The following is a 14,846-nucleotide window of genomic DNA, read 5'->3' on the forward strand; positions in this document are numbered from 1 at the left end:
TGGCATGCTGCAGTCCATGTGGTCATAAAGAATCAGACACAACTGAGTGACTGAACTGAACTGAACAAAAGATGTTTGAAGAAAGCACTACTTGAGTCATTCATGAGTAACTGGATATTGGGAGTATTTAACTATTAAAGACAATCTATTTATTTCATTTACAGACTTCCAAACATTCATTATTGCAGAAAGGAAATAAAGGAAATCATAATATTCAATAAGGTGTCTGCTTTATGTTTCTTTAAGCAGGTTATTTTATAAGTCCCCTTTTCTGCTCATTCTACAGCAACTGAATGGTTTGTCACATCTACTCTTATGCCTTCAATCAATATTTTGATGATTCACAGTTTTTCTTCAGACCAGATGATCCCTGTGATTCCACAATTGTTTCAGTCATCTAGATATATACACTTAGAAGAACTGTAAATAATTCAATTTCAGTATGTGCAAAATTTGGTTATCTCCACCTAAAATCACTCCCCAACTCTGTCTTTAGAGGTCTTTATATTGAGCTAGATGCCGAAGGCAAATTCTTTGAATCATCTTTGATTTCTGCAGTACCCTCAATCTGCATATCCAATTAAATCCATATCCTATCACTTCTCCCTTTATCACTTCTTAGTCTAAAATTTCCTTTTCCCTCAGCAATTATTTCCTTCAGATTTGAGCAACTCTCTTTGCCTGAAGCTTTGCCTTGACTCTCATCCAATTCATTTTCCTCACTGAAACACTAATGTCCTTCTCAATACATATTAGCTCATGTCACTGTCTTAATTAAAACCCTCTAGTGATGTCACCTTTGGATAAATTCTAAAAGCCTCAATAGAGATGTCAAGGCCATGTTGAAATGGCTCAACCTTCTCTTTCAGATTCCTTTCCTATTAGTCTTTACTTACAAATCCTAGTTGTATTTATCTGTTATTATAAGTATTCTAGTTGCACTTATTTGTAAAGTTTAGTTATAATGAACTTAATTCAGTTCTGGAACATGCCACTCATGCTTTCACCTCTGAGCTACTGCATATGGTGTTCTCTCCATTTGAAAAGTCCCCACCAGTCTTTAGCTGGTTAATACCTTTTCATCTTTAAAGGTTGCTTTTTACTGTCAGCAGGCATTTTGGATACTTCCCTCTGCCCTAACTGATTCAAGTGCTCTTTCCTTATCATCCTCTATCACCGCACTTTCCCTATCATATACCTCAACAATCTTGTGTTCGCAATTCATCCACTGATACTTCTACTAGAGTACTAACATATTAAGGGCACTAGATTAGTTCATCTTTTTAACTATGAATCACCATCACTTAGGACAATAGATAAGTGCAAAATAACTGTTGAATGACTTTTTATTAATATACTGGGAGTAGATTTAATATTTTTTTTTTCTGAGCAAGATGATTTTATCCATAGCTTTTGATGTAAAACTGGTACTTTATTAGAAAATGTTCAAAGCATATAGGAAGTTTCAGAGCTAGCTTTCAGAATGGTTAAGAATGAATGGGCAACTCCGATAATGTACTCTTCCATCAGGGTTGACACTAAAAGTCAACATATTCAACTTTCTAACAAAATGTGACACTATCACTTTACTACCTAAATGCTTGGATTCTCTTATGGATTTCTTTCAACAAACAACATGGAACATCTTCACTTCAAGTAGTCTGGAGAGTATTACTTCTGCATATTTGTCAAACAGCTGCTATCAAAAGCATGGTTAATAAATCAACATTTCCAAACCTTCATTGTTTCATATGGATACTTTAAACTTTACTCCTGTGCCAAGTTAAGGCTTCAGAAAGTTATCTGGACACATTGCATTATTCTAAATCCCCATATATGTTCCATTCATGATTATAAATCTAAATTTATTTCATTGGTTTTGTTAAAAGAATCATACATATATAAAAATCTGAAGAATATTACTTCTTATAAATTCACTATAAATGTAAAAATTGTTCAATAATGAAGTATGTGGCAAGTTTCTTAAATATTAAAAGATTAGAAAAGTGTGTCCATCTTCACAATTCCTCTACATCCCTTATATTCCAAAGTAAAAACAAATTTTACAACTTAAAAAAAAAAAATTCTACATTGTTTTCCCTGAAACTCAGTGTTAAGTTTCTATGTTTAACTCATTCCCAAGAAATAACAACTAATGAGAAGGAACAAGAAAAATAGACATTATTTACTGAGTTAAATAATATTACTGAGTTAAATATATTTACTGATATAAAGTTAATATTTCTTCATTCACTTAACAAATATTTATATATGTCTGTTTTATTTAAAATTCTCAGCATTCTTCAAAATGCATATAATAGGGGTGATATACATATACATACACACACATACTTATGGACCATAGAGAAGGTTGGACACCAAAGAATTGATGCTTTCTAAGTGTGATGCTGGAGAAGACTCTTGAAAGTCCCTTGGACAGCAAGGAGATCCAATGAGTCAATTCTACAGGAAATCAACCCTAAGTATTCATTAGAAGGACTGACGCTAAAGCTGAAGCTCCAATACTTTGGCCACCTGATGCAAAGAGCCAGCTCATTGGAAAAGACCCTGATGTTGGGAAAGACTGAAGCCACGAGGAGAAGGGGACAACAGAGGATGAGATGGTTGCATGGCATTACCGACTCAATGGACGTGAGTTTCAGCAAACTCTGGGAGAGAGTGAAGGACAGGGAAGTCTGCCATGCTGCAGTCTATGGGGTTACAAAGAATCAGACATGACTTAATGACTGAATAACAATAGTGGCTGAATCATATTGTGTGTAAGGCAGAAACCAACATAACAGTGTAAAATAATTACCCTCCAATTAAAAATATTTCAAAAATTTTAAAAAAGGATATGATAATTTATTATTTAAGATTAAGAATATGAGTTACGTACAGAGCACTTAGAAAAGCTGTTCAAAGCTTTCAGTTAAGTTAGTTTAGTCACTCAATCCTGTCTGGCTCTTTGCGACCCCCAGGGACTGTAGCAAACCAGGCCTCCCTGTCCATCACCAACTCCCAGAGCCTATTCAAACTCATGTCCATCATGTCAGTGATGCCATCTAACCATCTCATCCTCTGTCATCCCCTTCTCCTGCCGCCTTCAATCTTTCCAAGCATCAGGGCCTTTTCTACTGAGTCAGTTCTTTGCATCAGGTTGGCAAAGTATTGGAATTTTAGCTTCAGCATCAGTCCTTCCAATGAACAGTAGGGACTGATCTCCTTTAGGATTGACTGGCTGTATCCCCTTGCAGTCCAAGGGACTCTCAAGAGTCTTCTCCAACACCACAGTTCAAAAGCCAAGGAAAGTGTGGAGCCATGATGGAAATCCAGCCTCACATCATTTCATCATGGGGTACTGGGAAAATGTATAAGTATAGCATAGAAGCATCAGCCCTCCATCAGTAGTATACTTGAACATCAGTCTTCGCTTTGAGGGTTTTCCCTTGTGTGTATTAAAACAAACAAACAAACTCATTTTCAAAACCTTTTATAATTAAAATGTACGATATAAATATGTATACTTGAAGCCTAAGATTAAGTTATCTGAAAATGTTTAGACAATGTCATTTAACTGCTATAAATGTATTGCTTCCTTTATTATTGAGGGAAAAAAAGCAAAAAATATGCAGTCTACTCATGCAATTTCATTAGTAAAATCTAAAGCAGTTATCTGAAAATAAATATATGTCTCACTGACTTATGACACTAGAAAAAAAGTTTTAGTCAGTAACTAACAAGCAGTGAAAATGCCACACCCAGAAAAATTCTCTAAAATTAAAAAATAAATTGACAATAGTGATCATGAAATATTATCTGTACATATTCAAAAAGAGAAGCTATCTATTTTCTCTTCTTTATGCTGTAGAAGTTTCATTTCTTAGAAACATAAAACAAAGACATCCCAGATAGAAAGTACTGAATATTTTAAAAGACTCAATTATTTTGTACCTCTCTGTAATGCAGGTGCCATGAAAAATATTCTAAATTGAAAATACTCCCAATTCACAATGGTAAAATAGCATAATGTAAGGAAATTATGCATTCAATTCCAGATGTCATATTATTCTGGAATTTTAGCTCGGTCTGAATCAAAATCATGAAGACAATTGGAATGAATGTACTTTTCTCACAATTATCCACATGTATCTTACCATAATATTTAGAATATGTAGGTATCTTTGAAAGAACAGTGCCAGAAAAACTAGTAGGGGGATCAAGTCTGAATTATAAAATGTAGACTTTCAATAGATCAGGACAGATTCCTTTATTTATTCAGTATCCTTGAACGTGGGCTTTCCTGGTGGCTCAAATGGAAAGGAATCTGCCTGCAATGCAGGAGACCCCTGTTCGATTGAGGAAGATCCTCACTCAGGGAATGGCAACCCACCATCTAGTTTTCTTGCCTGGAGAATTCCACGGATGGAGAAGCCTGGCAGACTACATACAGTCCATGGGTCACAAAGAGTTGGACACAACTGAGTGACTATCATTTTCACATTCTTGAACTGTTTGTATATACATTTTTCTTGACTGGAGCAGAGGTCAGGAAACTTTTTCTGTCATCTCCAGAAAGTAACTATTGTGGGCCAAACCATCTGTGTCACAGTTGCTCAACTTTGTTCCAAAGCAGCCACAGACCATATGTAACAATTGGGTTTGGCTGCATCTCCATAACACCTTAATAAAACAGCAGAGGGGTTGAATTGAGCCTAGGGCCATAGTTTGCCAACCCCTAGTTTAGAGCTCTGATGTTCCCTAAACAATTGTTTGATACTTAGGGTCAATCCAATTGCTATATTTACTCAAGCAGATTCAGTCTCCTTAAAAAAATTGCAATATTGTTAGAACATATAACTTAGGGAGTTACCAAAATACTAACTGTCGGATATAGCGGTGACTTCCTCATTATGATATAACCAGCTGACGACAGGTGCGGGTGAGCTGCTGACTCGGCAAACCACTTCTGCATTCTCTCCTTGTTTGAACTCTTGAGGAGATACCACTTCTCTGAAAGTGAGTTTTTCTGTATAAGAAAGTAAAACAAACCAAAGAAATATTATTGCTCATCCCCCTCAATAACATATTTCAGAATTATTGTTTATAGATGCTGTAATAAAATAATTAGGTAAATCTAGATCATTTAAAACTTTACCAGACCATCTGATTCTCCTACCCAATAAATTCCCACCTCACTGAGAATAAAGTCCAAAGTCTTTACAGTGCTATATGAGGTCCTATATGAACTGGAGTCTATCTCATAATTTTTGATCCCAATTTTTCTTCTCTCCTCCTAATCTCTACTCCAGGCACTTCCTTGAACACTCCAGACTTGCTTTCATTCTGGGGCATTTGCACTCTCTTAAATTCCATCAAATTCTTGCCCAGTCTCCACATACAAAATAGTCATCACCCTTTATTTCTAAACTACTTAATGTCTTCCCTATAGGATTCTATAACATATATATATCTAGCATTTATACATTAGTTTTAGCTTACTTTTTGTCTCCTGTTTCTACCTTCTAAAATGTTAGCACCAAATGGCCAGTGACATTTTCTGTTTTAGTCACTAATGAGTCTTTAGGAATTAGAATATTGTCTGCCATATAGTAGATATCCATAAGTGTATCAAATGAATGCATGGATGTGGATATTTATGCTTAATGAGAAATTTTCACAAAGGTAATTCACTGTTCTTACTAAGAAAAAAAATTACCTTTACAAATAAAACACCAGGAATTTTCCTTTGTATCATTTCAAATGACAGTTTTTTTCCAGATACTAGTCTATGAAATGATGTTTTCAATTTAGTCTTTTGTAATTTATGAAATTAGTACAGCAAATGGGCATATAAAGAAGTAAAACATCCTTCTCTGAGGAGTTTAGAAACTAACAGGAGGGAAAAAAAGGTCAAATCAGGACAAATGAGGACAACAATGTTCCAACAGATTGTCGTCATCTTAAGAGGAAGTATGGCTATGGCACACTTTTGGCCCTTTTTTCAACACAGCTGTAAGGAAGACATGACTTATGAGCTAGCATTCTAAAACTTTTATAGTTTTTCATTGGTATAAATGCTAACTACCACAAATTAATTGCACAGTAATATTCTAGGCACATTGCACATGAATTAATGTAGTCCTCAAAGCAACTCTATGTATGATGTAAGTACTACTATTATACCCATTTTATAAATGGAAATTGAAAATAGAGAGGGTACCCAATTGCTCAGGACCACAGAATTAAGTGATGGAACCTGGTTTCAAAACCAGGGAATCAATGATCTTCAGTTTTCCTAAACAGGTTGCTACTGCTACTGCTGTCACTTCAGTCGTGTCCGACTCTGTGCGACCCTGTACACGGCAGCCCATCAGGCTCCCCCGTCTCTGGGATTCTCCAGGCAAGAACACTGGGGTAGGTTGCCATTTCCTTCTCCAATGCATGAAAGTGAAAAGTGAAAGTGAAGTCGCTCAGTCGTGTCTGACTCTTAGCGACCCCATGGACTGCAACCTACTAGGCTCCTCCATCCATGGGATTTTCCAGGCAAGAGTACTGGAGTGGGGTGCCATTGCCTTCTCTGCCTAAACAGGTTAAGGATTCCTAAAAGTAGGAATGAGGAATTAATCAATTTCAAGTCATAAAATGAGGTCTAAGTGTAGAAAACCTTATTAATGAAAACACCTGGAGCTAAGAATCTGGTTAGAAATTTTTCTTCTTTATATGAGTTTTCAACTTTTTCTCCTACCTAAAGTCTGTCAACTTATCCTTCCCCAGTTCTCATTCTTGACTGTTCACTGCTGTCACACAGGATATTTTCTCTAGTCATGAGCTTTTAAAGTGAAAAAAGCATTCCTAATAAGTTCTGTAACACTAAATAAACTGTTATCTATTACCTAACAGATTCTTAATGGCATCAGAAAACTAAAACATTTTCATCTCTATTATTTACCCAATAGATTTGGCTCCATCTACATGTTTATAATCCACTGTAACCTTTTATCTGTCTTATTTTAGAGATGTACTATGGTAAAATATAAATAAGCTGATATACGTAAAAGTCTTATTATTACACTGTCCAGCACAAATTTAGTTCTCAATGAGTACTAGCTTCTATTGTTAAGTGCATTTCAATTTGAATTTTTATAAGAATTTATAATTTCAATCAATAAAACATAAATACATGACTTACGGTAAATTTCCAAAACGACTGTAGCTTCTTGTGTCTGTCCTTTGGCATCTGTTGCTTGGCAACGATATATCCCTGCATCTTCTATATTTGCATTGTAGATGGTTAATCTTGATCTAATACCTTCCTTTTGCACTGATACCCTCTGTGTTGAAATTATCTTCTCCCCTTGAGGATTATACCAATCTATACTCTCAGGTTCACCAATTGCTGCAGAGAGCCATAGAAAAGAAATGCTTGAAAATATGTTTCAAGTGTTTGTTTTGATATTGGCATTTACTATTATGTAACAACTTTAACAATTTAGAAAAAAAATGTAAACAGAATACTCAAAATCTGAAAATCTTACAAAATTGAAAGTAAACACAAATGCTAGCACACATGTTCATCCTTATTTATCCAACACTGAGGATTAAATCTAGTCTGAGTAAGCAAAACCCATAGGAAATGGGTTTTCCAGTATGGTATTTAAGCTATGATAAGAGTAAACTTTGGGGCTTCCCAGACGGCTCAGTGCTAAAGAATCCACCTGCAATGGAGGAGTCGAGGTTCAGTCCCTGGGTCAGGAAGATTCCCTGGAGGAGGGCATGGCAACCCACTCCAGTATTCTTGCCTGGAGAATCCCATGGACAGAGAAGCCTGGTGGGCTACAGTCCATAGGGTTGCAAACAGCTGGACACTACTGAAGCGACTTAGCACTTGCATAGTGTAAACTTTACCACAGTGATCTATGGATTATGATTATTATATCTAAGTACTGAAACTGGCTAGGCAACTGAGTCCAAATAACATTCCATTTGATAGACGTGTGTGTGCCTGTTTGCGTCCGACTCTTTAAGATCCCATGGACTGTAGCCCACCAGGCTCCTCTGTCTATGGTATTTCCTGGGCAAGAATAATGGAGTGGGTTGCCATTTCCTTCTCCAGGAGCCCTTCCCAACCCAGTAACTGAACCCACATCTCCTGTGTCTCCTGCATTGGCAGGCAGATTGTTTACCCACTGAGCCATCTCCAGTAGACATAATCCAAATTGAAACATGATTATGAACATACTTTCATCTGCTCAATTCTTTCTGATAGAGTCAGGAAATAGCACTGTCCCTGCCATACAGCAGAGCTCATAAAAATGTAAATCTTCTATAAAATAAACTTTGGCTTTTGTTAACAGAATTTTGAATTAATCTCTCAAGTTGTTAAACTTGCATAGATAAGGCCAATGACTATTTTTCAAATGAATCCCTAATCTTCTCTTTTTCCAACTGAAATGAGTAATTTCATCAGTTGATTCTAAAACTGTTAACTATTTAATCATATGATAATTAGAATGTATTGAAACGATACTTATGGTGGTAGGCAATTACAGCCAAATCATTACAGGGTAAACATTTATTTAAGTTTTCCAATTCAGAATCTAGGTTATTATCCTCTCCGTAAAAGCTGAAGCTTCCCATGTTTACTTTTAGACACCAAAAGGATGTATTTCACCTAATTGCTTGTGAGATAATTTGTGGAAGCAGCATGCACTATTAACTGAAAAGTTTCGGGGGAAAATGCATAAAGTTAACTAACATCTTTTGGGACCTTTTTGAAGAAAATTGTTCCCTCTCCTTCTCTTTTCCCCTCAAAATGGCTTTAGAAACAAATTATCTTCCTTCCTATATCAAATTAGACATGATGAAGAAAAAAGTATGAAAGAAGTTTAGTTAAATCGTGAATGATTTTAGTTATGTTATATTCAGTTTTTCTAAACAGAGCCATAAAACCGTAGTAGTTACAGGGTAACTCATCTGGGGGAGGTACTTGTTTTAATTCCCTCTTCTTCCATCAGGAAGTTACAAAGGAATCATTTAAATGTGCATTACTTTATATATGAGAAATACAAAATCCTCATTTTACACAGTAAATTATATAGGATATTTCTGTGAAATATTTTGGACATTTTAATTCTTAATGATATGGAAAAAATTCATTATCATGGAGAGTTTATTCTGGATTTTCATAGTGCAATCATAATTCTTTCTTTTTTTGGCAAATCCAATAAATAGTAATTCCAAATAAAAATGTCCATGTTATATTGCTGATGATACTGGGCTAATGGGAAAATTAATCAGTAGAATTAAATTTATTTTCCTGAAAAGGTAACATAAAAATTCATACATGGGACACATTTGTCTGTGAGGATATGACTGAGCTCCATTGAGTCTTGGGACCTGGGACCCTTTCACTGAAATGCTTGCACCTGAAAAAATGTCTCCTAGAGTAAAAGAATACAAAGAAACTATAAGAGACCAAAAATAACTGCAAGCACATGCAGTTGCAGCAAATTGTGATCAAGATGCATAAAGGCCAAATTCCAACTGCTACGTTTGAGGGAGCAAAAGCAGGTTACTACCCATGACACCTGCATAGTGTACCACCTAGGCTACCTCTCCACAGTGACCCAGTGATTTACACCTACCCTCAAACCACTTAAAGGACCAGCTCACCCCACCTCAGAAAGCAAGCAAGGAAACCTGTCACTCGTTTTCACATCCTAGTGTGTAGCAGAATTTGGGATAAAGCCCTGTCTGAATTTCTCATCTGGCCTCTTACCAATTTCTATTGATTAAAGAGTCAAAAACCCAGTTCCGTAACATGAGCACCTTCTAGTTCAATCTGAAGACATAGTTTTAGATGTCTCAGTGCAGGAAATTTTAGAATCATATCAACATATCAACACTATGATAGAAAAATATATACAAGTGTTCTGATTTGTATAGGTTTCCCACATTTTCATTTTTAGATTTTTGCTTTACTACTGCATTTAAAATAAATAAGGTTTCTTCCAGGACAACAGTACAGCTCTTGGTTAATTTTCTTTATATAAAAGGAAAAAAAAAGTGCTTTATTAGTTTGCCTATTACTAAGAGCCAAACACTAACACTGGATGATGTTAATTCATACTCTTCAATTATGTGTTAATTTATGAATTATCTACAGAGGCAATACATCATATGATTTATATTATAAAGATAATGCAAATCCAAGAAAATAATACAATGGATTGTATTTTTAAGTTCATAAAGGTAATGCAAATCCAAGAATATAATAAAATTTGATTTTATTTTCAAATTCATTTTTTTAAACAATTTCATTTTTCTGTGATTTTGTGATACATTTGAGCTGGATGTGTGCATGTGTACATTTGTACATATAAAGTATGGTTAAAGTTTAGAAACAAAGAGTTATATTTTATGCCAAAGCTGTGCTGACATAAAAAAAAAATACTGAACCAATCTCTCCCCTACTTTCTGTCTTCCCATTTGCAAATATACAACAACATGTATCAACAGACCTATCAATTCAGACCCTTAAGAAGGCAGATTTATGAAGAATCATGGCCTTTACTAGAGATTCATATGAATTGATATGATTTTTAGATACATTATTATAATTGCTTCTATTTTTATTAATTGCAATAATGATTTACATAAGTCATGCTATTCTCAAGACAACTTTTATAATGAATTTTATGTCAGAAATACATATTTAATTCCGTTTTGAAATGCTAAATTATAATCATGAAAGAAAACAATTTTTAAATATATTAAAACACAATTTGGCACTGCATGAATATTTTAAAACTTTATATATGAAGTCCTTTATGCATGAAAATTAATATTGTGAATCTAAATAGCAGTAGAATGTGTTGATTTGTGAGTTTTACATACTGAATAAAATTTTGTTGCTTAAGTAGAACCATATAATTTCTCATAGCATTATGATATATGATATTTCTAAACAAAATTATTCAATTATAACATATAAATTTATTCTAATATTATTATTAGAGGGAAATATTTCAATTTATTTAAAAGTTATCATGCATACATTATATTTTCTAAGCTATCTTCAAAATAATCTAGTTTGTTTGACAGTCAAGATTAGTAACTGGAAAGTAATAAATAAAATTCTTAGTGTTTAATATGTAAAATGTGCTTATTAACACTTTTTCAATCATTATAAGTCCAATGATAATATACAATTTTATTTCTAGAGAATGATACTTTAACTATGAAATTACTCAGTATATTATATAACTAACTGAAGAATGAAACAAGCTATCTGAAAATATTTGTAGAAATACATACCTGTACATGTGAAGAATTTAGATTCACCCACACTAAGCTCTACTTTGCTAAGTGAAATTGTCACTTGAAGAAGAGCTGAAAGAAAATATTTGAGTAAAATTAATTTTGCTTTTAAACATAAATGCTAAAATATTAACACATCGTGTCGATATCACATGATCTAAATAGCAATTATTTATCCTCTTATGCTTTTATTACCTGTAAAGAGAAATGAAAGTTTACAAAACACAATCTAACAAATTATACCCATTATATCATTATGCACTTTACAACCAGGGCAAATAAAAGATGTATTAAAGCTCTGTTGAAATGTTGAGAAAATTCATACTCAGACAACTGTTCCATATTCACAGGCTACGGCTTATGCGTGCTACCAGATTGGGCAACAGCTACAGAAAATTTTTGCTCAAAATTTGGAAACTTGCTTAAAAAGAGTACACCCTACACTGCTATTACAATAATTAAATCTTTAAGTTAAGTACTTTTTGACTAACTACTAAAATATTTCCATGAAAGAAGACAAGCATGTGGAAGAGAGGAGGTACTACATAAAGAGAGGGGAATAAACTAATAAACTTTTTCCTTTTTTTTTTCCCACAAAATAGATAAGTTAATTGAAGTAACTAGAGCAATGGTAATAAAATAAAGATATTCAAAAAAGTTTATTGTCAGATTTGGAATAAAAGAGCTGAATATTCTAACATCAGAAGATAATTAAAATTATGCTTTAACATAAATTAAAAGATTTATGTTTCTAATAATATGTCAAGACAGTGTGACCATGCACTAAAACACTGTTCACCATCCTTTGCTCCCAGAAATGCATTGATAACCTTTTCAGAAAAAGAACTGACTCCAAAAAGACCCTGATGCTGGGAATGATTGAAAGACTGAAGGCAGGAGGAGAAGGGGGTGACGGAGAATGAGATGGTTGGATGGCATCACTGACTGGATGGACATGAGTTTGAACAAACTCCAGCAGTTGGTGATGGACAGGGAAGCCTGGTGTGCTGCAGTCCATGGGGTCCCAAAGAGTCAGACACGACTGAACTGAACTGAACCTTTTCAGGACAGTAATGGTGCTTCAAGGAAAAAAAAAAAAAATGAAGAAAAATCTGAAATTTAGAGTACAAGCCTACATTGGGAATTTGTGGGTCATAGTAACTAAAAGGCTCAAAGATTGCAGAGGATGGATCCAAGCTTGCTGAGAAGAGGGGATGCTATAGAACATCACCAAACACTGGACCAGAAAAAGATTTACCCTTAGTGTTAAGAAGGGTATAGAATAAACTAGCCTACTGGCAAAAGAGAATGACAAGGATAGTTGGCTCTTCTGGCCTGTGTAAAGGAAAAATGTTTCTCCTTAAAGAGGTTAACCATGCTTCTACCATATCCTAGATTTGGAATTTTGAAATTGCAAATATATGTTCTTTGGGAAACCCCAAGCTGAAAATTAACTTATAAAGCTGTTTCACATAGGACTCACAGCTACGTGGCAGAAACAAACACAAAATCCCTTCATAATCAGTCCCAACTCCACAAGATTTTCATAAACGAACCTCTCTTCAAATTTAATTCACATTACGACATTAGAAAATACATGGTGAAATAAGGTACTGTGAGCATGAATTAGTTGAAATAACCTAGAGGAGAAACTATACCCATGAAATTCCAAAAAAATAAATTAGACTAAAGATGTAACTACCATACCTATGTTGACAATGTTTAAGTAAATAAAATGTGAAATCAAAAATATGAGAAAGGAAGACAATATTTATCAACCAAAACTTGTCATACATGTTATTTAAACTTTTTAAAACAATTCCTTGTACGTCCCATACTTGATTGATGAATCCTTTTTCTGGAAACCTCTCTGAGAAACAGGATGGGCTACATCGCTCTCTTCTCTCCAGTCTTGGCCCTTTTTTATTAATAATTTCATCAACACTCAGAGAGTACATATATGATAGGGGCTCAAAAAGTGTCCTATTAAGTCTAATATTTCAGAGAGAAACATGTTAAGAATAACAAAGAATTAGAATAGGAAGAAAATTAGAAGAACCAAGGAAGTGTGTTAGTCATTCAGTCAAGTCTGACTCTCTGTGATCCCATGAACTGTAGCTGGCCAGGTTCCTCTGTCCATGGGATTTCCCAGGCAAGAATACTGCAGTGCCATTTCCTTCTTCAAGGGATCTTTCAGACCATGTTCGAACGCAGGTCTCCTGCATTGCAGGTGGATACTCTACTGTCTGAACCACCAGGGAAGCCCCAAATGAAGGAACAAGAGAGTATCTATTATAAACATTGTCAATTCTAGTGAGAATTGACAGAAGAAGACTTTTTCTTTGTAGAAGTAACTAATCCCCAATGGGGACAATAGAATCAAACTGTAGACAAAGTCAAGGAATTTAAGATTGGCCTCTTAAGAAATTATATCTGTAGAAATGTGTAGAATTTGAGGGGATCCACAATTCTGGACATGGGACTTTACAAACTGGGAAAGGTTTACTCATACTTATGGATAGAAGGGACAGAGGTAGAAAAAAAGGTGATATAGTTGGAATAAAGAAGGGAATTGTGATTTTTCTCATTCTCTTTTTACTATTTATACTTGCTCCTTTAAGATATCATCTTATTTCATGACATCAATTTCCTTTTCTCTTTGGTTCTCCAGTCTATGCTTTCCCATAGTTTAATCCTACAATTTCTAATTCTCAACTCACATTCAATTGAATAGCATATTTTAATTTCAAATTATCCATGTTCAAAATGAACACTTAACCCTTGCATCAAAAATTGCTAACTGTTTACTATTCAATTTTTGGTCATTACCAATCAATTGTAAAGTCTTGGATATATAACCTCTGAAACATTACTTGTATGCATTCTTATTTCCAACACTGTTTCCCTAATGCATGCACTCACTTATTTGTAACCTGAGATATTTCTTCTAATCTGAGAGAGTGATGTATCAAATTCTGTATGTCTTTTTCTGACTTAATATCTCTTCAATGTTTCTCCCCATGAGAATATTTCTCAGGTTGCTGCAAGCGTGTATTTCAAAAAAAAAAAAAATTTTAATTTTACCTGCCTACTCAAAAATCTCCAAACTGCATTTGTTTTATTCAGTTAATTAGTTATTGTGTACATTTTAATTGAAAGAAAACTAACTTTTCCAAGTTTATTTCCAATTGTTCCTTAATACTTTTGCAGCTGTAGACAACTACAATTAATCATCCTCCACTTCCCCACTGACTCACACTTCCTCACCAATGTGCTTTTGTGCAAACTATTGCCTTTGCCATCTCCCTTTCTCTAATCTCCACATGGCTGGCTACATTCTATCTTCAAAATAAAACTAAAGGATCAATAACTTTTCAAAATATTCTTGGATAGTTCCATTTATAACATCAGCAAATAAATGTCTTTGATCCAGAGGCATGTTCACTAAACAAATAAAATGTATATTGTTGATAATGATATGTGTGTTGGAGAAGACTCTTGAGAGTCCCTTGAACTGCAAGGCG

At 34.4% G+C, this 14,846-nt stretch overlaps 1 protein-coding gene across 2 annotated transcripts in view; it reads right to left on the reverse strand.

The window, feature by feature from the left end:
• The window catches only part of NCAM2 (neural cell adhesion molecule 2), a 568,800-nt gene that overhangs the window by 225,392 nt on the left and 328,562 nt on the right, over positions 1 to 14,846 (reverse strand). For both annotated transcript variants that reach the window (XM_070786214.1, XM_070786219.1), the window contains exons 2-4: positions 11,320 to 11,394; positions 7,193 to 7,399; positions 4,886 to 5,029 (exon numbers count right to left, since the gene is read on the reverse strand). In XM_070786214.1, coding sequence (XP_070642315.1) covers positions 4,886 to 5,029; positions 7,193 to 7,399; positions 11,320 to 11,394 — 426 coding nt within the window. The remainder of the gene's footprint in view (positions 1 to 4,885; positions 5,030 to 7,192; positions 7,400 to 11,319; positions 11,395 to 14,846) is intronic.

Source organism: Bos indicus, chromosome 1, assembly GCF_029378745.1.
Source record: "Bos indicus isolate NIAB-ARS_2022 breed Sahiwal x Tharparkar chromosome 1, NIAB-ARS_B.indTharparkar_mat_pri_1.0, whole genome shotgun sequence".
NCBI lineage: Eukaryota > Metazoa > Chordata > Mammalia > Artiodactyla > Bovidae > Bos > Bos indicus.